This window comes from Mandrillus leucophaeus, unplaced genomic scaffold (assembly GCF_000951045.1).
Source record: "Mandrillus leucophaeus isolate KB7577 unplaced genomic scaffold, Mleu.le_1.0 Scaffold1424, whole genome shotgun sequence".
NCBI lineage: Eukaryota > Metazoa > Chordata > Mammalia > Primates > Cercopithecidae > Mandrillus > Mandrillus leucophaeus.
The window spans coordinates 311,146-335,494 of NW_012101393.1; the positions used below are offsets into that span (position 1 = coordinate 311,146).

At 34.7% G+C, this 24,349-nt stretch overlaps 1 protein-coding gene across 1 annotated transcript in view; it reads right to left on the reverse strand.

The window, feature by feature from the left end:
* Positions 1-24,349, reverse strand: part of KCNH8 (potassium channel, voltage gated eag related subfamily H, member 8) — a 189,157-nt gene that overhangs the window by 129,369 nt on the left and 35,439 nt on the right. The window contains exons 3-4 of the mRNA XM_011974184.1: positions 8,230-8,387; positions 3,424-3,631 (exon numbers count right to left, since the gene is read on the reverse strand). Coding sequence (XP_011829574.1) covers positions 3,424-3,523 — 100 coding nt within the window. The 5' untranslated portion in view covers positions 3,524-3,631; positions 8,230-8,387. The remainder of the gene's footprint in view (positions 1-3,423; positions 3,632-8,229; positions 8,388-24,349) is intronic.

The following is a 24,349-nucleotide window of genomic DNA, read 5'->3' on the forward strand; positions in this document are numbered from 1 at the left end:
CAATCTAAATGCTTTATACATCTTGCTTAATTTAATACTGGTAACCCCACTGAGGTTGGCACTATTATTATTGTCTGTTTACAGTCACTGAAAATGAAGCAGAGTGAAACATCTCCCACTCTTTGGCGGTGCGCTATGTTCAAAGGATCTCTGCTCAAAAGAGAGCTTTATCTCTCGCTGTATCTTATGATGAAGTCCACACTCTAAAGCTTAGCATAGTCTTTAAATATCTGGTCTCTACCTACCTACCTCTTTAGCCTCATTCCCTTTCTACCGTACCTCCATTCACCTTCTGTGAGAGTGAATTGCTTAATATATTAATAACCCTGCTGCCACAAATGCCCTTTCCTCAACATCTATACAGACAAGACCTATTCACCCTTTAAAACTCAGGTCATCTCTGAAAAGCCTTTGATGACATTCTAGTTAGATGTAGTGACACCCTTCTATACATATTCCCTTTATAAAATATATCACACTGTAATATACCCATTAAATCTTTGTCTACTTTTCCCACTAGATTTTAAGCTCTATTATTTGTTTTGGTATCCTCAGTGTCTAACACAGAACCAAGTATGTAATGGGCACTTAAAAATTTCATTTTATGGAAATTAACAGTAATTCGAAAGAAATTTTATCCTTTGGGAAAATGAATCTATTTTTATACATCTAATGTTAAACACAAACATAAGGAACAACATGTTCTCTCATCAAATGTTATTGGTATGATAAATTTTTGGATTAATGATAATTGGACCCCAAAACGTAAAATTTACTATTAGTGCAAAAATTACACGGTAAAAACTGAAGTAGCCTAGACTCTCAGCTACTTCATTATACAGTTAGACAGGGCAGGTCATAATTATTTAATTTGTGTTTAAATCTCAACCGGGGAATGTTTTAAATGAACATTTAAATGATGCAAATAATTCTAGCAGAAGGGAAAGTCTTTGTAGACAAGTCTATAAACCCAATATTTACACACTTAATTAGCATACTATCGTGCTAGTCATATCCCAATAGGTGTTTGGACAGGAAATCTAGTTCTCTAAAGATACATTTTCCGTCATTTTTATCATAAATGAGTAAGATTATCAATTATTTGACATGCCATGATCATAGGATGTACTTTCTAATATATCCTCTGGTGGTTTATGTGGACACTGACCCATAATAAGAAAACATATATATATATATATATATATATATATATATATATATATACACACACACACACACACACACATATATGAAGCACACATTTTGGGGTTTGTTTATCCGTGATAATCATTACTCATGAAACCAGAAATAGACTTTCAAATTATATGGTGAGCTTTTTCACATTGTAGATGAGGAAACTGAGGCCCAGACAAGTGAAAAAAAAATATTGCAAATCTGACAGCTGATTAGCAATGGAACCATGATGACAGGAGAGGTCTGTTGCCCCCAGTCCAATGCTCTTCTTGCCACTACTTCATGACAATGCTCTGTCTGTGAGATTGTGTTCTGGCTTACAACCTCCTACTCATTACATTGAACCATAATACGAGGACCAAGAATACAAGTAATGGGGTAAATACAGAAGCAATTCAGGTTTTTTTTTTTTTTAATTGATAAACAAATACCTCTATATGTTGTGGGAAGAAAAACAACAGCTAGAGTGTAAGTCTGCAGCAAGCCTGGCACGTTGGAAATGAAATAAAAGCCTTTCTTCATATAACTAAATTTGAGAGTGTGAATAAGCTAAATTTCCCCATCTGCAGACTCTCAGACTAGACGAGACTTACAAATTAATATGAGTGTATAGGTCTGGGGCCTGAGGAAAATTAGGTCAGGTCTAAAAAGGAATCAGGTGCTGACCACAAGTCAGAATTTTAATATGAATTCAAAACAAAGGGCAGAGATCTAATGCTGTAATTTACTGAACACCATTAAGATGATGACATATGATGTGATGAGGAAGCCTTCAAGACAAAGTTATAGAGAAGAAAACAATATTGAAAGATGGAAAATGTTTTAATCCACATACAATTCAGACCCTGATCCTCCTTTTAACCAACTCTTCTCTCTCTCTCTTTCTCCTTCTCTTTCTTATTGGATCTTATTTTTACCGAAGATATTTTTGCTTTCACTCGGCAGTTTTATTTCCCCATTTTCTTTGTTTCCTAGAATTGAGGACCCACAACTAGACATTTAAAAGTGCTTTGATAAAGAAGATAAGAAAATCAATCTAAGATAAAAATTATAAGAACACATCAGTTGTTTTGTGTAGCTCAGAAATAAAATTGGGATGTGAAGAGGTATTTTTAATAACCTGGACAGGAGATTATTCCCTTCCACCTGCTTTCCTAAGGTCTCCAGCTCTTCCTCCAGTGCTGCCTTTGAAGGCTCTGTATATGTCCTTTGCTGAGAGACTGCCATTTATGAGGGCCAACACAGGGATGTTCCAAATATGTCCAGCCATTTAGTGCTGGTATGAAAAGTTTGGGCATTTTTCTCTCTTGGGAGTCTCTTATGCAAAGGTCTGAACTTCTTCCAAAAGTTCAAGATCGATTTTTGGTGGAGAAGATAAGTGAAGGATTTTCTAGCCAACTAAGAAGCAGATTCTTTTGATTAAATGTCAGATTAATAAAAAAAAATTCTACATAAGGTACTGTGACAATTCTCTAAGGGGTATGACTGTGAGAAAAATGCAGATATTTTGGGATAGAGAGTTATAATTTTGAGAATTTTCATTTTCTATAAATTTACTGTGGTTGACATAAGTTTAAAAATGTGTTCATGTGCATAATGTTTCAAATTCATTTATGCAGATTATGTAACACTCGAAAAATCTCCCTTAAATCCCCATGTATTATGGGGACTCACAACTATAAATTATGCTTGTAAATATCCAGTCCTTTCTACCATCACAAATTCTCAAAGTGTGCTAAATGTGGAGAGTGTGTTATTATGTTTACTTTCACTCTCACTCTCTCTTTTTAAAGGGAAGGATGGTAGAATATCTTTTCTATTAATATACCACCTCAAATATAAGTGATCATTTTCTTATTAGTTAAGATATTGTAGAGATAGGCCATAGGTCAGTTTCCCAGTGATTTACTATTACTAGCCCTGCATAGGACTATTTCAAGACAAGATTGAACATTATTTATCTAAACACTTCTACAGCCAAACTAGTTATTTTGATTATATATAAAATTTATTAGTTTAACCCATTAATTTTCAAAAAAAATGTAAGGTTGTTCCAGAAAACCTTATAGAAATAAATTGCTTATATCATGGATTCAAAAACAGAAATTAATTAGACAAACTGACAGTAAGAAGAAATATATTTATAGACTTGTCTTTCACTTCCTCCAAGTTCTTGATACTCTTTTTTTAAATTTAAAAATGGAAAATTTGACAAATGTAAGCCCTTACCAACTTCCCACTTCAGAAGGCTGTTGTCTTCCCTCTCCATTTTTCCAATGACATACCAGATACACGCCATCCAGTGTGCAAGGAGTGCAAACATGGACATGAGCAGAGTCAGGACGATAGTACTGTGTTGGGAATAGCGGTCTAACTTCTGCAGCAGACGCAAAAGACGCAAGAGTCGCACCGTCTTTAGAAGATGCACAAGAGACACCTGTGGTAGGAGACAGAGCAGCACAACTTGGTGCATGTATTAAATTCATACCACAACATTAACTTGGAGCCATTCTAAAAATTCTGGAAATGAAGTAGAATTATTTTAATATTATTATTTTTATGAATTCTCTTTGTTCTTGATATATTGTATCAGAAAGTGATAGAATTAAAGAGGCTGGAATAAAGGACAGGATAGGAAGGATAATTTAATTTCTTTGAGTAAATACCTTTCTTAATTAGGGGTTATCTTTTTTTCACTCCCTGTCTGATTTCATACTGTAGTTTGCATTCTGATATACAACTGAAACACATTATGGTATCAGAATTGTACATATCTCGAATCCCCAATACATATATTTTTTCAACCCCGCATTCCCTTCTCTGTGTAAGGAAATTGCTTTATAATAATAATTCAGACAAATTGAAGTAAATGCATAGAAAGTGATAATAAAAATACCTTACCGAGTTTATTTTTTAAAATAGGTAGACCCAGAAAACTTGAGTAAGTTCTGCTCACAAATACCAGTAGCATCTTCTGCCTCATGTACTATACTTCCAACATCATCAACGGAGAGAGAAAACATTTGCCTGAAGCGCTCTCTCTCTCTCTCTCTCTCTCTCTCTCTCTCTCTCTCTCAGTGTTCTCTTAAACATGCTTAGGGAATTAAAATGAAAGGGACAAGAATTTCTGAAGAGTCTCCTAGTGCCTTTGCATCCACTATGGCAGTAGAATTGTATCTGAGGGATTATTTTATTGACTTCAGGGTCCAACTGAAAAATGTGCATCATTGGTGTGGACCAGAATGGTCAATATCACCATTAATAAGGGGTGTACATAACACACATTCTTTTCATACCTTCAAAGAACATTCTAAAATGGAAACAACAAATAAAACATTAAATCATATGGAAATGCAGTTTGACAGATTTCTTGATGTCAACTAATTTCTTTGGGGAAAGCATAAGTAGAGAAGGAGTGACTTTTTATGGCTTTAACTAACTGCACTCTTTCCTTTACAAAACTTAATCAGACACAAGGTCAGCATTGGGAGTTTGCTTTTGTATTTATCTAAAGTCAGTTGACTTCTAATTCTGTCCTCTGCTAGCCATATTCTCTTATCTCTAAGAAAAACAAACATAGAACAGTGCCTGACACATAGAAAATGCTTAATAAATATTTATTAAATGAGTGAATGAATAAATTATCAAGTTAAGATGCAAACACGCCAAGCTCAGCATAGAAATTGATACTCAACAAAATTATATTCAGTTGTAATCTTGTGAATTATTCTATACTGAAATACAGTAAACTCTTAAGGGCACTTGAAGAACTTAACAGCTAGCTTTGCTCTTTTATTTCTTTTTGTCATTCTCCTGTGTCAAGTTTTACTTTCTTCTCCTTTATAGCTAAGTTCTCATCTATCATTTCTCAAGCTGGTGGTTAGCTAGATGGTTGGAGGCCAAGATTTGTAATCTCTATTCTGTTATTTAAATATATTACTGGGGATGGAGTTTATTTTACAGGTAGATGAATTTGATGGTTAGGTGACAATTTGGAAGTGAAATGAAACTGGAACGGAAGTCCCAAATGGAGGCAGGCATCTGCACACATAATTTTGATACAGTCTCCCCATTTTCTCTGACCAGACGGGGGATGTTTGAGCAAAGAATGTGGAGTTGCTTGTACATGAGGACAATAGCCATTTGCAAATACTAGGAACATGAACCTTGGTGTCCAGATGACCCAGATAGTTCTATGTTCATTCTTAAGTCAATAAAAACTGGCATTAAAAAATTATGCTTGCTCCCATCAAAGTCAATAGCTTTTTGCTAAAGTTTTAATGTTGCCTCTTGAAGAATGATAGGAGAAAGAAGCATATTTGACTTAGATGGACATATGTATCTGAAAAAGGGAGAGGATTCTTTTGACTCTTTAGATGCTGTTTCAAATTTGTCACTGATGAGAACTGTAAGCTACTCATAGACAGGTGCATTCATTGAACCCCCCTATCAAATGTGAGTTTCCCCTTTTACCAAATGGATATGACCACCTCCTAGCTATCGCCCAGAAGGGAGAAAGAGAGAGAGAGGAGGCTAACTAACATGTTGTGAGGTCTTCCTAGGTTTTAGACATTTAGAAAAGCATTGTATAGATATGTGGCATTTTTAGTCTGGTCAAAAACTCTGTAGGAATTATATTATGCCCATTTTACGGACATTTTAGTGTTAACTTCCCCAAGAAAGTTACTCAGATGGTAAGTGATAGAACTTGGATTCATACTTCTGCCCTTTCTACTCTATCAACCTTCCTATGTCTTATTCATAATTTTATCTCTTATAAGTGCCTTCTACAGTGATATACAAACAGTTTTCAAAAAGCATGTGATCTCTACTTAAAAGAACTGCCATGAGCAATTGTGAGCAGAGCCAAAGCCAAAGCTTATGCAGTTCTGAATGTCACCTATGGAGATGCATTAACTGGACACATTTCAGATTTGGGAGACAAACACATTTTGTTATTTATTTGTTTCTTTTTTTAAGTCTTTGTTGTAAAAGAGCATAACCCATAAGTTATTCCTCATAACTTACATTTGCCTGAGAAGAAAACATAATACCTTGAACAAGCTTTTCTGTTCAAATATTACAGAATATTTTGTCCTGACTAACTTGTTTAAGAGGGATAATGAATTTAGGTGCCAGCTTTTTCAATGCTCATGTTCACTCCTGTGAAAAGCAGAACAAGTATCAGTGAAAACAGATTTCTTCCTTCCCCTTTTTCTTTTTTTTTTTTTTTTGACATAGATGTTGCTCTATACCTTGTATTATTTATAAAGCATTTGTGTTAGATTACATAAGATTGATGAAAAGAGAGCAGAAGTGTAGTGAAAGTATATAAATATTTAAAATTCGTCAAACATGCGAATTAGACTTTTAAGACATTTCTTCATCCATATTAATTTTGGAGAATGAGAATGCTAATGATATGAAAGTGTATGTTATATATACCTATAACATATATTATATATGCATATTAAAATACCTTATTTGCTCAGTACTCAAATAAAAATGGGACATAAAAAATGTATTCATTTTTAGTAGCAAAAGAGCAAATTAATTTAAAATGGGATTGTATTAAATAATTAATGAACAATTTAAAACAATTTGCCAGGGGAATTTGGAAATTTTTTTAACCTTTTGTGAATTACATGCTTATTCTGCAGTCTTGCAAAAACGTGGTTTTAAGCCATTACTGTTTCATGATGGTACATTTATCTAGTCAAATTCAATCTTAAAAAGCACTGTAGAAAGCCTGGATAACAATTCAGTGTAGCAGTGATTGATATATACTAGATTTTTCCTGGGAGCTTTCCTTTCAGTTGAGTCATAAACGTTTTAAAGATGTTGGCACTATCAACTTCCCAACTTAAAAAGAAAAAGAATAAAAAGAAACTATTGTACAGGCAATTAACAAATGCACAAGTCTGCACTAACAAGTCGGGCTCACAATTCTATATTCATTCTGAAGTTAATAATAAATGTACTTGAAACTGTGATTATTGTCTGTAATATTTAAAACTATGCCTTTAAATTTTTGAAAGAGAATATGATTTCTATGAAGCACTGTCAATTGAATAGAATATCTGCTTAATTTGAACTAATGTTTAATAAATTTTTACATGCCATAATTGGTTACTCTAGCAGAAAATTGCATTACTGCTTCACAAATGGCCTCCCTAAAAGTTTCTTTAAAAGGGAGCATTTAATACTTTTAAGAATACCAATCATCATATTATAAAAATGGCTACTACTACAAGTGATATGCTTTCTGTCCTGTGAGGCTACATGAGGGTAAGGGATTTAGAGCGAGAAAAAGAAGGTACCAAGATTCATGCAAATTCAAGAGAACTCTCAAGTTTTACATTAGTCATATCATTTAGGTTTTTGCTACATCCAACAGTTTTACAAGGACTTCTAAGAAGTGGTTGAATTCCTTCATTTAAATTCAACAGTCCTCTCTATCTTGATCAGTCTTCAGTCGGTTTTGCCAATGAGTAACAAAATACTAAAGAAATAGAGAGTTAAGGGTCATAAAAGCAGAAAAAAAAATCTTCAAACTCTCCAGCAAATTCTTGAGACAAGTATCTGCCTAGGTAATATAAAGTGATGCTTAAATTCCTACAGATGATTTCCTTCAAGTCTGTATAGTATTTTCTATATTCTTGAATAAGTAAATGTAATATGGGAAGAAATCCATTAATCCTCAGATAAATTGGTAAATATAAAGCAATTCCAATTAAATCCTTATGGAATTAAAAAAAAAGAATTTGTTTAGTGGGTCAATATTTATGATAAATTCAGCATTTCTGTGTTTCTTGGCTCTGGGTATTTATAAAAGCAAGAACAGGTAATATGAATGTCAAAAGGAAATAACTTCATCAACTGAAGAATCTGGCCTGCATATCACTGGGCATCAGGGCATCTTTATTGAAGAAGGTACAAACCCTAGAAGCATAAATCGCCACAACCATTTAAAACCTAAACATGGGAAAAATAAATCAACCTTAAAGGCCATGTGGCGGGGAGCTCTTTACTCACCACTGTGACGTTGAAAGCATACAGGAGATCAAAAGGCAGGGCAGCGATTAAATCAATGATGAACCAGGTTGTGACATAGTGGATGCAAATTGATCTTGCTTCAAAGATAACTTGGCCAGACTTGCTGACATAAGTTGTTCGGAAATTTAAAATAATATCTGCTTGGGAAACAAAAGATGGAGAAATAAAAGGAAGAGACAGAGAAGAAGAGAGAAGGTAGGAAAGACAATGAAAGAAAGAAGAAAGGAAGGGAGACAGGCAGGCAAGCAAGCAGGAAGGAAGGAAGGAAGAAAATTGTAGAAAATTAAATAAAATTAGGCAAATGGCAACCACTTAGCCTAGTTCAGATTGATAATATCCAAAATATTCTCCTCTACAGATCCAGTTCAACTCAACAGATACTGAAGAAGGGTGAAAAAAGTAATATTTTCTGAGCACATAAGATGTTCCAGACATTAAGCCACATGTTAAGATTATTAAAATAAATAATGACAGCAATAGCAACAATAGTCATCACTTACTAAGTGTTCACTATGTACCCGATACTGTTCTAATAGCTTGGCATAGGGTATTTCACTTATTCCTCAGTACATCTCCTGAAGTAAACAGTGTTACTCTGATTTAAGAGTCAGAAATCAAGTCTCAGGAAGAAAAAGTAATTAATCCAGAATAATATTGCCAAGAGTGGTAGAGTCAAGTTTTAATACAGATACAGGCCAGACATGGTGGCGCATGCCTGTAATCCCAGCACTTTGGGAGGATGAGGCAAGAGAATTGCCTGAGCTCAGAAGTTCGAGATGAGCCTGGGCAACAAAACGAGACCTCATCTCTACTAAAATTCAAAAAAATTGGCTGAGCATACTGGCACATGTCTGTAGTCCCAGTTACTCCAGAGACTGAGGTGGGAGAATCACTTGAGCCCAGGAAGTTGAGGCTTCAGTGAACCATGACTGCACCATGGCACTCCAGCCTGGGAAACAGCTTGAGACCCTGCTTCAAAAACAAAAACAAAAACACCCACTAAATATAATCTTAAGTCTGTATTCCTTATTTTATATAATATTATTTCCATGTATAAAAGTTTTACTAATCTCTGTCTTGATATGGAATTCAGCCCTGCCCTGAAGGCACTCCTATTAACAAAGTACTGGTAGGTTCTTGTGTGAATTTCTAGGTTAAATTCTACTTTAATGAAAGATGTAATTGCTTTCAATCTTTCCCTGCATCATTATTTAGTTATATATCACCGAGTGTTTTACAATATACGAGGTCTCCTGAGTGCTGATCAAATGACATCCCTATGAGCTTCCAACAGCCCTATGAGCTTGAAAGAAGACCCTGAGCACCAGAAAGGAGCACAACTCAGCTGACACTTTGATGTCAGCCTTTTGAATTCTGATTGGAGGATCCAACTAAGCCATCCCTGGACTTCTGACATATAGCAACTGTGAGATAGTAAGTGGATGTTGTTTTAAGTTGATAAGTTTGCTATGCAGCAATAAAAACTAACACAATACTTATGTCATTTGATTCTCAGGATAGCCTTGTGAGGTGAAATACACAGGAGTCATGACAAGGCAGATTAGTATTAATGTAGATAACATATAGGTTCTTAGTATGAGCTCAGTGCAGTTCTAAGTCCCTTATCATCATAATCTCATTGATGCCTTACAACAACGCTAAGAGATAGTCATTTCTATTATCTCCTTTTACAGATGAGGAAATTGAGGCATAAAAGAGGTCAAGTGACTTGCTCTGGGTGATACATCTGATAAAACTGAAGCACAGGATTACATCTTCCAACAAGTTAGTGAAAGAGCAAGACCCAAATCCAAGTCTCCTGAATTCCAGTTCAGGACTTGGGGTTGTGGTATCTTCACAGAGACTAGTCTCATCACAGATCTGGAGGCAAGTTCTGGGTGACCCAAAAAGAAAACAATCGTTGTTCTAGTCTATTGTGAATGATATAACTTTTAAAAACTGAATTATTAAAAGTGACTTTTTTGTCAAAAAATAAAAATACCTAGATAATTTTATTGTTAATATTGAGAATACGAAAGAATGAAGCTAATTAATAAAGCACTCACATAGGATAAGAACAATCCCAGGTGAATTCCACTGCACAGTTAAAACGCTATCGTGGCAAAGCACCACCGGACCATGGAAGCATGGCCACCGTGAAGGAGACAGGTCAGTGGAATGCCGTCAGACTGTAAGAGTAGCACGTGAACGTTCATTCTTCCTCTTTATCTTTCTAGGCTCATGTACTTCCGCATTAGCAATGCAATTTAGTACCTCAGACCACCCACTTTGAAATAAAGCAAAGATTTCAATTTCACGTTTTCTAAAAGGAAGCACAGGTGAAGCATTTAAACTCTCATGAGTAAGGAAACCCAGAGTTGTTTACTGAGCCCATTAGTGATGTTTGGTTTCCACAATATAGGCTAAGGCAAGCCCATAAGTTCGTTATAAAATTAAAGGGGATAAATTCCTTGAATAAGTGGCCATGAGATCTACCACAGTTTTCACAGAAAACCCATTGCCATCGTCCATATACATACCAGCGGCACTCCCATGAATGGAAGAATGAATGAAGTGAATGACCTATGGTTGATTGATACAGCAACATTTTTAAAGCTATGTGGTTAGTTATGTGCTTGACTAAAGAACAAAATAGTGGTTCAGACTTCTGGAAAAAAAAACAGGTATTTTCTTGGATAAGTCATTACAGAATATTAGTTTAAAGAGCTTTTTAAAAAACAATTTATTATTCAATTGAGTTAATGGAATGAAAAGAAATATGCTAAATTTAGGTTTAAAAAGAAGTAATTATAAGACTTTTATACACAAAGAGATAATAGTAAAAGAATAAAAGATTTTCAAACATCTATACAAATCTATGTTTGACATACTTGAAAACTTTTTGGTTTATTTTCACGGGGAAAACTTAGATATATATTATTTTCTAAGATTTCTAGGTCTATGGTACACTTATAAAGTGTATGGTACACTTGCAAAGACTGTATGTTTATCCAATCAATATTATTTTTTGGTAGCTGATTTCAAAGCAAATAACTACTTTTGTCATACTCATAAGAACAGACATAGTTCTGGTATATTTACAAAACACTTTTTCACATTCATTAATTTGAATATTTCCCATGCCATCCTCTCAGGTGGACTGCTGTCACTTGCATTTTAACAATGACACAGGAGATTTAAGTAAATTGTTTGAAGTCATGCAGATAGTAAGCAACAGAGACAGAGGATGTCTTTTGACATTCAATCCCATTTTCTTTCCATTATCTAAATGATTACTGCACTTCTAAATATATTTTAGAGGAAATAACAATAGGTCAGTGCAAGGAAATGCATTTCTGATTGTAGTCCTTCGATCAAATTCAGCATCAGCACTACCCAGGTAAAATAATATTAAATTAAGGTCACAGAATTAAATGTGGTGAGATGAACTGTCTTTGATTCTGGAAGTACAAGGGCTAAGCTTTTGTTCAGGGATAACAGAGAAGTCTCTCTGTTTTCTATCCGGTGGTGAGGATGTGGTGGTGGTGTTCACGAACCAGGATAACTCAATGTTTATAAATATTTCCTTCCATTTAAGAGAACTGTAGAGATGGTAAGTACAGATTCTTCTTTGAAAGTGAAGGAAGCACAGAATAAAAAGATTGTGATGAGGAAGAGCTTTCTAGATCTGGTGTTCCTCATGACAGAATCATAGAAACAGAGTGGAGCTTCACAAACACTGAATGCAGCTACTCCTCCCCATGTAGCTGTCTCACTCCCTTTAAGATTTCTGTTTTTTTGGCTAATTAAATCAACAATTTATTTAAATATTACAATAAGAATGTGATCTCCAGACAATCCATAACCTATCTGAAAAGCAGCAGTATAACTTTCATTTTTGAGAGTCTAGAAGCATAAGTATAATGTTTTTCAGTCTTATGTTGAAAAAATACATAGAAGTGTATTCACTAATATCTACAGTTTTATATGTAATTTTCTGGTTAATATCATTTATGATCAATTTGCACAATTGTCCATAAGTACAAAACACACACACATATACACACAGTTTAAATTTTTAAGAAATTTCAAAATCCATAACAAATTAACTCAAAAGGATTTTTCATTTAGAAACCTTAATGTCTCCATGTGCTTACATATGCATAAACGATCCTTTATGGCACCAATGAGTAAATAAGCAGGGTAATGCAGAATTACCATACATACTCTATGTGGTTTGTAGAATTTCCAAAAAACTCATAATATACCCACCCAAAAGAAGCAGAATATAATTGAATTATCTAATGCTTCAGATGACAGTTAATTATTTTGCAGAGTGATCAGTTTGCCTTATTGTATTTGAGTTTTACATAGAATGATTAATAAAAGACAAATAACCAAGAGAAAAATGTGTACATATTCTATTCCATACTGTTAAGGCAGCCAAAAGTGAGTATTTCACTTATATCCCACACTAAATGTCTATTTATGTGGACTAAAAAGCAGAAAGGTTAAATCCATTTTTTTCTAGTTTGATTTCCTGAAGAACTATGTAACTAAAAAGCACAAAAAAAGAAGCTAAATTTAATATGGCATAAATTAGTAGGTTTCTTTACTTTATTAGCATGCATGACAGATGGGAAATAATTTTAAAATCATATTGGCTTACTTGTTAAAAAGTAAATTAAAATACAATAGTGTGCATGAAAGCATATGCACCACATACAAATAATTAATGTCTTCATTTAGCCATTTCTTTAAAAATTAATCAATGTAGTACAGTGTGGGTGGAGAGATATTTAATTAAACCAGCTGCCAACTAATATTCAAAGATACTCTTGTTTTTTTCATTGCTTATGAGGCACTCTTTCAAACACAGTACAATATCACAGCAAACTTGAGCTAGAAGGTGTGGGACGAATGAATAGAGAGCTGATTAATGAAGAGAGGCTTGAGGGACTAACAATCCTAAGAATAATTGCAATTGATTGCCAATATTAGTGGATGAGAGTTTCATATCACTTGACCCTTGCTCATCTTGTCAGATTTGTCCCTCTTGCTTACCTGAAGTGAAAGATTAATGGAATAGAAAGAGCAGCAGGCCCAGTGAGAAACAGCATTTAAGAACAACTACATTTAGGAGAAAAAATGAAGCTGACAAAGGGCAATCAGGTAGATTGAGGTGTAGTTGATGCTGGTATTGGCTTCTGCTTTGTATCTGTAGGGTCAATTATTCATAGTTGCATTAGTTGGCGATGTCCATCATTAGGTAGTTATTTTTTCATGTTTTAGAAAAATTTTCTTTTTTCTGTTGATACATGACCAATGTACATCTTTTGGGGGTGCATATAGTTTAATACATTCTTATAATTTATAAAGATCAAATCAATATAAGTGGAGTATCCACCACTTTCTTGCTTTTCTCAAGTCAGAGGAAATGTCTTCTTTCTCATAACTTCTTTTCCTTTATTCTAGTTTTGTTCTCAGCAGCAGCACAGAATACATTGTCCTCTCCCAGCCCAAAGCTCTTTCTATAAATATTTGAGATCAGCCATCAAGTTCATCTCTCAGTTTTCAGGTTGAGTATCTTCATTTCTTTCAACCATCTCTTACTGATACGGTTTCCTCTTCAGAGGCCTGATGATACTCTCTAGTTTGGTGGTTTTCACAAAAGCCTCATGGAAGAAAGGAAGGATTTGGGTTCTAACTCCACTCACCCAACCTTTCCAATTTTCAGGCTGAGCTTTTATTCATTTTACATAGTAAGCCTCCTCATCAATTTTGATTTTGAAAAGGAATTTTCAAGTCTTTAATACAATAAAGAAAAGAAAAAGAAAACCACTCTTGTAAGGTACTTGGAATTAAATTTGCCATCCCAGAAGTGGTCCGGCCAGTGTGGGAGACAGGGCAAATATCCACAATTCCCACCAGCATTGTTTTCAGAGTTCTTGTTACTCCACAGCCTTGCTAACACTTGATGTTATAAAATTTAAAATTTTTTTGCCTATTAAGTGGGATAATAATAATTTTAATACTGTGTTTAGAATTAGTTTTAATACTTCTAGTAATGCAGCCTTATTAAATTATCATGGTTTTAAAAAACCCTTTTATTACTATATACTGAAGTGAACTTTTGCCAACTTAAAGTCCCAAATGCTATTGTTTTTCATACATATCGGTCCTAATAGACTGCTTGGGTTCTTACTGGAAGAGCTAAAGCATAGATATATCTTTCAGCTTTTCAATATACTTAAGTATCACAAAATACTGCTATTGAGGACTTGTGTTCTTTGCCTTGTGCAGAGCCCCTGGCACTCAAAGATGAACAAGGCATCCAAGAGAAGCATGCCTTTTTCTGGTAACCACAGGATTTCATAATTTTATTAATCTGCAATCATTCCAGCTGTAGATGCATAAACACACACTATCTGTGATCTTGCTTGCAGGTCAGAGGAGATAGTGCGCACTACCAGTGGATCTTTAATATTCCTCATTTATCATCTACAACTAATTATTTGTGTTATATTGGTCTTGTGCTTTTATTTTGTTATATAAGTTTACCATATCAAAAGACTTCCATGTAACATGCCCACTGGCACGTGTACAGACTATTTTGACTCCCTATATTCACTTTTTCAGTGATGTGTAACTCCAAATTAGGTATTAAACTTTGGAAACATTTAATCATTTTTAATAAAAAGAATTTAATGATTAAACATAAACATACTGAAAAAACCTTATTTAATCAGTCTTAATTATATAAAGTTTTGACACATTTATTCTGTTTATAGGTGTAGTTATTAGGTGGCAAAGTTTCCAAGTTTAAGTAAAAACAGAAAATATAAGAGCTATCTAATTTATAATATTCAATCATGCAATAAAAAATTAACAGTGGGGGTTATGAGTTTCATTTGAAGTAAATATTAATTATTCCAGTTACAAAGCTTAGAACTAATGAACACTTGGCTGGGTGCGGTGGCTCACGCCTGTAATCCCAGCTCTTTGAGAGGTCAAGGCGGGTGGATCACATGAGGTCAGGAGTTTGACACCAGCCTGACCAACATAGTGAAACCCTGTCTCTATTAAAAAATACATAAGTCAGCAGGGTGTAGTGGCGGGCGCCTGTAGTCCCAGCTGCTTGGGAGGCTGAGGCAGAAGAATCACTTGGAGGCCAAGGCTGCAGTGAACCCTGGGATTGTGCCACTGCACTCCAGCCTAGGAGACAGAGTGAGTTACACATCACTGAAAAAGTGAATATAGGGAGTCAAAATAGGCAGTCTGTACACATGCCAGTGGGCATGTTACGTGGAAGTCTTTTGATATGGTAAACTTATATAACAAAATAAAAGCACATGACCAATCTAACACAAATAATTAGTTGTAGACAATAAGTGAGGAATATTAAAAAAAAATTAACGAACACTGAGATGAGTAATAAAAAATGTGTTAATATAATTGATGTTTGTCCCAAAATGAAATCCCACATGTATGCTCATTAGAGACAAAAATAAATTTAAATAATATTTCTTATAGTAACATAGCTCTTTGCATTTTAATTATAACTATTATGTTCATTTTCACATTTGAGGAAAATAATATTCTCAGTATTTGTGGTAGGTTTTTAGTGCTGTTTACCAAATATTATGGTTCCTTATTTCCTGGAAAGATTATAGTTCCATACCTTCTGAAGAGATTAAGTGCATCCCTGTGATTTGCTTTGGCCAAAATTGTAAGAACAGGGGTAACCTGGAACACTTTTATGAAAAGCTTTGAGAACCAGGGCATAATTTCTTACATTTTCTTTTCCTTGCCTTAATAATTATGGAAGCATATGGCAAGATTTGGATCTTCTGTCAGCCTAGGTGCCTGAGAGGTTACAATGGGCAGAGCCCATTCATTGTACATAGCATGAGTGAGACATAAAACTTTACAATATATCCCACTGAGACATTGAGATTGCTTGTTACTGTAGCACACCCTAGCCCATCCTGACTAACAGGTGTTTTTGTAAAGCCATAGAGCAGAGTGGCTAACAGTGTAGAATCTGGAGTCCATCTCCCTAGGTTGTGGATCACTGGGCAGGCGTTGTCATTATTATTACTATTACTACTGCTATTACTACTACTCTAGAGGCTTCAAAACTGAGGAACAGGGTCAATGAATGACTTAATCTAAGATTGCATAACATATTAATAGTAATATTTTCATTGTTACTTTACAGACTTAATATAGTGGTGTTAAAGTGACAACAAAATAGTAATAATAATCAAAGTAATATAGCTAGCATGTATTAAATTTTTACTTTGTGACAGGAATTGTTTAAGTACTTTCTATGTATTAAGTATTTTGGTCATCACGTAGTCACTTTAAAGTAGGCAATACGTCTATATTTAATGATACATTAAACACTCAATTAACTTGCTGAAGGTTACCCAACTGGGCAGTGGAAGAGCTAAAAGTTATACTTTAAGAGTCTGTCTGTATACTGCCACCAAAACATTATTTACTATAATTCTTACCCTCCTTCCAGCTCAGGAAAGAGATTCTTTTAGTAATATCTAAGTTTTTTGAAACTTAGTTAATTTTTAGAATCATATACAGATAATATTTAGCATTTAAACTATAGGTTTCCATGTACAAAATTGCTCATCATTTTTAAAAATGTTGTATTTCAAGACTAGCATATATACTGTAAAATGCACTAATCTTAAAGGGACAGTTTAAAGAATTTCCCAAAGCTAACCATCTTTGTAGCCAACAATGGATAGAGATGTAACTGGAACCAGAACTCCAGAAGCCTCTTTTATGATCCTGTCTAGCCATTAACTTTCAAAACATAACAATTGTCCTGAATCTCATAGATTAATTTCATTTAAATCAGTAGGGTGTGTATGTCCATTGATTCTATTAATCCAATTGCTGGGTCAGCAAGTATGTATATATTCTAGTTTAATAGACACTGGCAAAGAGTTTAATAGGAAGACTATACTAATTCACATTCTTATATGCAGTGTATGAAATTTCATGTTGCTGTTTATATTCCTCCAATCCTTGGCAATTTCTGATTCTTTTTTCCTTTATTTCCCTTTTAGCCATTCTGGTAGTAGTGAAGTTATTTTAATTTTCCTTATGATTAATAATGTTGAGCACAAACTACTTTCATATTTGTATATTCTTATTTATGAGTATCAATTCAGAACTTTTGTCTAGGGAAAATCTCCCCCACTCTCAGCATTCTTTCTCATTTGCAGGAGTTGTGCTGCATTTTCATATAAATTGTGTCATGTTCAGGTAATTTCTGCCTACCCCAAGGTCATTAAGATATTCCACTGTGATGTCTTATAAAAGCTTTATTTTTTAACTTTTATAATTTGTCTACAACACAACTACAATTGATTTTGTATATGGTGTGATGCAAGAGTCAAGATTTACATTTTCCAGACAGATATCCAATTGATCCAGCACTATTTCTGAAGACACGATTTCTCCAAAATGTTGCAGTGGCACCTTTGACATAAATCAGGTGTTCATGATCATATATGTGCAGATTCATTTATGATCTCTGTATTTTGTTCCAATGGCTTATTTGTCAGATGCTAGTTTTTCCACATTTCCAGCACAGTCAGAAATAGAAGTGTTCACAAACTAATTTTTAAGGACTCTCAAGAACATTTAAAACATAACTAATATATTTAACTTTAAAAGTAAAATTTAAATATGATTTAGTCATAAATACGAGGTGTTCTATTAAAAGTGAAATAGAATAAAATGTTCTATATTTGAAATAACAGAACTATGCTCAATTAAGAGAAAAATAGATTCTCACTTAAGCACATTATGATTTCATAGTTATTTTTATGAATGCCATCAGTAGAAATTGCTCATATTTTTGTGTTATGCTAGAATTTCATTTCTACTTGTGGTTACAATAATTCAGTCTATTTTTAATAACTGTGAACAGTAAAATCACAAAAAGATCAATAGCATCAAGCCACACCCATGTGATTTCGGAAATGTATGAGCTCAAGCAATAATGCCAAACTTGGCACTAAGTGCTCTTCACTCTAGCTGTGTTGTAATTCAGGTCACTGAAACCAAAAGGCAAGCTGGGAAGCAAAATGGGGTTTACATTTTATTAATTCTCCCCCAGAGTTACTTGAGTAGAGGGTATAGCCTAATGACCAGTCAAGTCAATATCACTAGGTATTCAAGAGCCAAGAATTTCATTGTGGTAGCTCGATCACCAAAGCCAAAAAGATGAACACCACCACAAACAGAATTCAAAATCCAAACAGCCACAGGAAATCAATAAGAAAGAACAAGAATTCAGTGGGCTAGGAGGAATTACAGAGCCTGTTAGTGCTGAAGTACACCTGGCCTATAGTCAGAATTAGGGTTGAAAATGTGCCTCAGGAGGTAAGATCCATGGGTTGGAAATATACACTATCAAAAGAGTTTCCAATTAGAGCCAGAATCTCCAAAAATGTGAAGTTGCCAGTCATTTTTATTTGTTCATATTTCATGTTTAAAGTTTTGTTTTTAGGTTCTTACACAGTTTATCCTCTTTTTGTATATTATTTCAGGAGGGAAGGAAAGACACTGTTCCTGTATCTGTTTATATAAATATAGTATCTAGAGTTTCTCAGTGATATTCTAGAGGCAGCAAAACATAACTCTCAAAACTTACCAATGCTGTGTGTTTCTGTACTTATTCTTCATAGGGTATAGGTTGTTGATATAAGGGTTAAAAAGCAAAACTTTACATAAACACAGCTGTTTGTTAGAAATGATCTACCCATATACTCAGGAAAGTTCTTATCCTCAAAATAACCTTTTATTACACTGACATAGTTTTCTGGTTTTTTTTTTCCCCCTAGCAATATGGATGAAACCAAAGTGTCTTTACTGGGGTTAGAGTCAGAAGGTGCTACAATATTCAGGTTACTCAGGACTGAACACTGCCACAAACTATAAGCCTAAGGCTTTATTCCAGGAATTGTTTTCTGAGGCATAGCTCCAAACATTGAGTAATGCAAATGTGATATTTGGCTGTCACTTGTATGTTGCTTGACTTGGGGTGGTTTTGATGAATTCTGTTACTCACGTTAATGTTGTCTTCTTTTCTTTTCTTTTTTCTTTTTTTCTTTTGAGACAGAGTGTTGCTCTGTCACCAGACTGGAGTGCAGTGGCACAATCTCCGCTCACTGCAACCTCCACCTCCCAGGTTCAAGCAGTTCTCCTGCCTCAACCTCCCGAGTAGCTGGGACTACAGGTGCATGCCACCACACCTGACTAATTTTTTGTATTTTAGTAGAGACGGGGTTTCACCATGTTGGCCAGGATGGCCTCGATCTCCTGGCCTCATGATCTGCCCGCCGTGGCCTCCCAAAGTGCTGGGATTACAGGCGTGAGCCACTGTGCCCAGCCTTCTTATTTAGCATTCGAACGCTTGTCAGTACTAATGCTATGCTAAATACTTATTTAAATACAGGCAAGAATATCTCCCTTGCCATTCAAGAGATTCAAACATAACTTCTTCTTAACTTGTTTAAAAGGATTGCTACTAGTCATGTACTCTATATTTAAATTTTAATGAGGCTTTTCATGTGTATGGTCAATTCAGATTTTCAATCTGTTATGAAATACCTTCTTCGTGATAAGTAAAGATTAATTTGTATTATGTTAATAAAATTGTCCAAGATAGTACTTGATCTGATCAAATACACCCTCCAAAGCTGCTTACTATTTTTCTTCTTACTTTTATGTGGCACCTTTAAGGAACATGTAAATTACTTGCCTTTGTGTACCTACAGACCTCACTACTTGCGAAGAACTGTCTGGGTGTCTGTGATGCATGAGACTTGAAATACCTTTAAAACATGCAACAGCTAAACTCTAGGGACTGTGAAGAAATAGCGTATATTTATTTGTTTTGCAAGGATAATTTTTTTATGTTGATATTAGGTTCTGAAGTTTCGAGTAAAGGATAATTCATGTAGAGTCAAAATTGTGCCCCAAAGAACTTGTCACCATAAAGTATATCATCATAACGTATCATTTCTCATTAAATCCAATATATCACCTTTTTCTTCGATGTTAAAATAGATCGTGATATCTTCAGTTAAATAATAGATGAAGTGGTTGACTTACATCCAGTGGTCATGTTGTTATGTTCCTTAAAATACTAAAATCACATTCAAATCACAACATTCCCACTCTATGGGAGAAACAAAGAAACTAAGAACAATACAGAGCATGGCAGAGTGTGCTCACCTATCTCACATTTTACCCCACATTTTCTTTGAGACAAAATGATGGGAAAGATTGCTTCTAATACTTAAAACAGTCCCTTGCTATCCTTGTCTACTTTTCTTTCTATTTAAAAGTCCCGTAGTGCAACTCTATTGTACGATGAAAAACACAGTGGCAAAAACAAAACAAAACAAAACAAAACAAAACAAAACTGACCACCAAATTCACTTCTGCTTTCTTCAGAGCAATAAGATTGTAGCTGGAATGACACTTTCCAGCCATCTTTGCAACTACTTATGGTCACATGACTGAGCTCTTGTAATGAAATCTATATGTGCAAATTTTATGGTTTGCCCATAAAATTGTGCACATTTGCTTTTCTACACTCTTTTGTTGGCTGGAATGAAGAAAAATAGAGTGACATTACTAGCCACTCATTAAAGATGGTAGAACCACTGTCAGTCTCAGTTCCTGAATGATTATCTAAGAGAACCACCCCCAACACGCACACCTCCCAGCCTCACATACACCTCTCCCATCTCAATACACTACCCAGAACATTAGGCAAGAAATAAAATAAAGAGAAATACATTTTCATATCCCATAATGCACTGAATTATTGTTGAGCACTTGTTCAAACAGCTTATTAACACTAACAAAGCAAAAACCACTGCCCTCTTCCTTTCACTAACAGCATTTTAATGGTTCTCAGCCTTTTGAGAATAGTCTTTTGATGGTTGGTCTTGAAAATTCAATCAAAATGTGACTTTTATCATTATGAACAAGGAATTCACACAGTTCTCCACCATCTACCATGGATGACAGCACTCATAAATAAGTTTTTCTTTTTCAATGCCCAGTCAAATGTTGATCAGTATCATCTCAATATATACCACTCTTGCAGCTCCTCCTGGGCACTGGACCTCTTAGTGTCACTTGCTAAAATCAGGGCATTAGTATGATCCATTGAGGTCACTGCTGTATACTTGCCAGATTTAGCTAATAAAATATAGGATAGCTGTGGAACTTTGAACTTCAGGAAAGACCAGATCATTCTTTAGCATAAATATATTGGATAAAAAGAAAATGTCCCTACGTCTGATTTAAATGGCTATAACCACCCTTGGACTCTTAATCATCTCAGAATACATCGAGATTACCTGAAATTGACCACATATTCTCACCTCTCCAATAAATATGCACAAATTCACTCAATGCCCTGATCAGGAACCTTAAAAAAGTGTGTGTTTATCACTAGATGGATCCTGATGTGGATCCTGTACAGCAGAAATGTATTTCAGCAACCAACAGAAAATATCATCTTTTCATTTGTCTCCTTGTCACTAATATCTTTTATCCTAGTTCTTTGAAAACAATATTTCTGTTGGCTGCTACAGCTGTTAACCTTCCTGCTATTTCTTCCGGGATTCATCACTGCCTAGCATAGCAAAGGTATACAACTTACATTCTAGATTCCCATTGTATTCCAGACATTTGTTTCTATTGACAACTTATACACAATAAGGGACACTCTGTCTACCTTCTTCCATGTATGTTTACGGTTGTACAATCTCATTCTCTGCCTTACCTGTGCACAGTATTGCTGTGTACCCATCAAATGACCTTTTTATGTCTTCATAACTTTTTAAGTCACTAATTTTGGACATCTCCTCTTTGTTCACTATTGGTCTCCCAAAAATGGGAATGAGAGTTGCTTCTTGTTTAGTATCTTAAACTTTTGTCCCAAGGCAGTGTATTTTGAGTGTCTTCACACTTCCCATTGCACTTTTTGGATTATCCAATGTAAATTTAAAATGTTCAAAGTTTCCTCCAAAGAAATATCACCAAAATTACCGATTTCCATGGAGACCACAATAATCATCAGGCTGTGGGCAATACATTAGCAAATTTAAACTATGTATACATTCTTTGTATTTTATTCTTTAAAATTATAATCTTAGCTTAGTAATAATATGATTATATGATAAAATGCCATGAGATGAATATTAGCTTTAAAATAAAATATAAAATAAAACATTTACAAAATAAAATATGTCCTAATCCCGCTCTCTCACTCAGTAGCAGTGTGTCCTATGGAAAGTTAATTATCTTTCCTAAGTTCCAGTTTTCACTTAAGTAAAATGAAACAAATAATGGTTGCCCTTCAACTGTTTACTCAACCAGTATTTATGAACACCTAGTATGTACATGTTTAGCTGAATTCTGGGAGTACAAACACTCTGTTTCTGCATTAAAAGGAATTGTAGTTTAGTAGAGGATACAGACAAGCAATTAGGAAATTATAAAGTCATGTGATGAATGTTATGGGAATGCCAAGAAAAAAATAGCTAACACAGACTTGGGAGGTGAAGCTTGAGGCAGGCACGCAAGAGATAACAAGCGAACTACATCCTAAAGGATTAATAAGAGTTATCAAGGCAAAAGGGAAGAAGGTGGAGGCAGCAAGTCTGCATTTATTTAAAGAGTAGCAAGTGATGGAAGGGATTTAAGCAGAGACATGATATGATCAGACATATACTTTATTAAAACAACAACAAAAACCTATTTATAGCCTAGTAAATAAATCTCAAGACTGTAGGTAGAGAAGGAAGTTAGTCAGGGATTGTAGTAGTCTAGAGAGAGCTGATGGTGACCAAAACTAAAGAAGCAGTGACAATAATAATAAGGGAGAGTGCAAAAATAAGTGGTTAGGAGGTGGACCATACAGAGTTTCGAGTTTGATTTTATCAAGGGATGGAGGGACAGACAGACATCTGGAATGGGCCCTAAACTTATGACTTACTAGATCATTCACAAATATGGGGAAATCCAGGAAGGAAACAGGTTGTGGTTTAGTGGGAAAAAATGATGAGTTCACTTTCCAACTTTTGGTATTTTAAGTAGCTATGTTTCATTGGAATGATATCCTATAGACAGTTGAATTCACTTGCATAAATTTAGTGAATGCATCAGGCTCAAGATACTGTTTTGGGGGCCACCAACATTGAAATGCGAGGTGGCAAAACAGTCTCCCATGATGAGTGTGTGATACAACGGAGAGAAAGGAGAGAATCAAGGTTAATACTCAGGGGAGGAGTATCATTTAGGGTACAGGAAAAGGGACAGGAGCTCATAAAAGATACTGAATAGAAACATCCAGCAATGAGAAGGAAAATCAGGAGAACACAGTATACAATGGAAGCCAAGGAAGAGAGGAGGGGTCACTAGTATCAAATATGGAAAGAGGTCTAGTCACATAAAGACTAACAAGCACTCCTTGACAAACAAGAGGCTACAGGCTACAAGTGACTGAACACTCTTCTGATCCTTGTTACAACCATTAAAGGAAATAATGAATATAAAAATACTGTTACCTCCACTGTTCAAAATATGTTTATACTTAATTTCCAAACATATTTCCTTTTAAAAAAAGTGATTTAAACTCTTTGAGTTTCAGTTTCTGTATCCATAAACTGAGATGAATATTAACATGCAATTTGGCTCTTAATTATACTATAGTAGGAAATGTCAGCCTTACAAATATTAAGAGATAGAAAAGCCAGAAGGGAGTCTTTTCAGAGTTTTTGTATGTTTCAAATGAGAAAATATAAGTAACTAAACTTTAAATATTTTGAATTTTTGTGGCTATAAAGTACAATAAATTTTTAAAATTAGACAACATCTCACATTTTTCTTGATGAGACCATCTGTTTCATCTAGGCCAATATATGATCAGCCCAAGGGAATCACGGTCTTATTTACTATTGCAGTCAGTTCCAAGACACAATAACTTTCAAACGCGCAGCATAAATTTACTGACCAGCTATTATATTGCAGATACTAGATA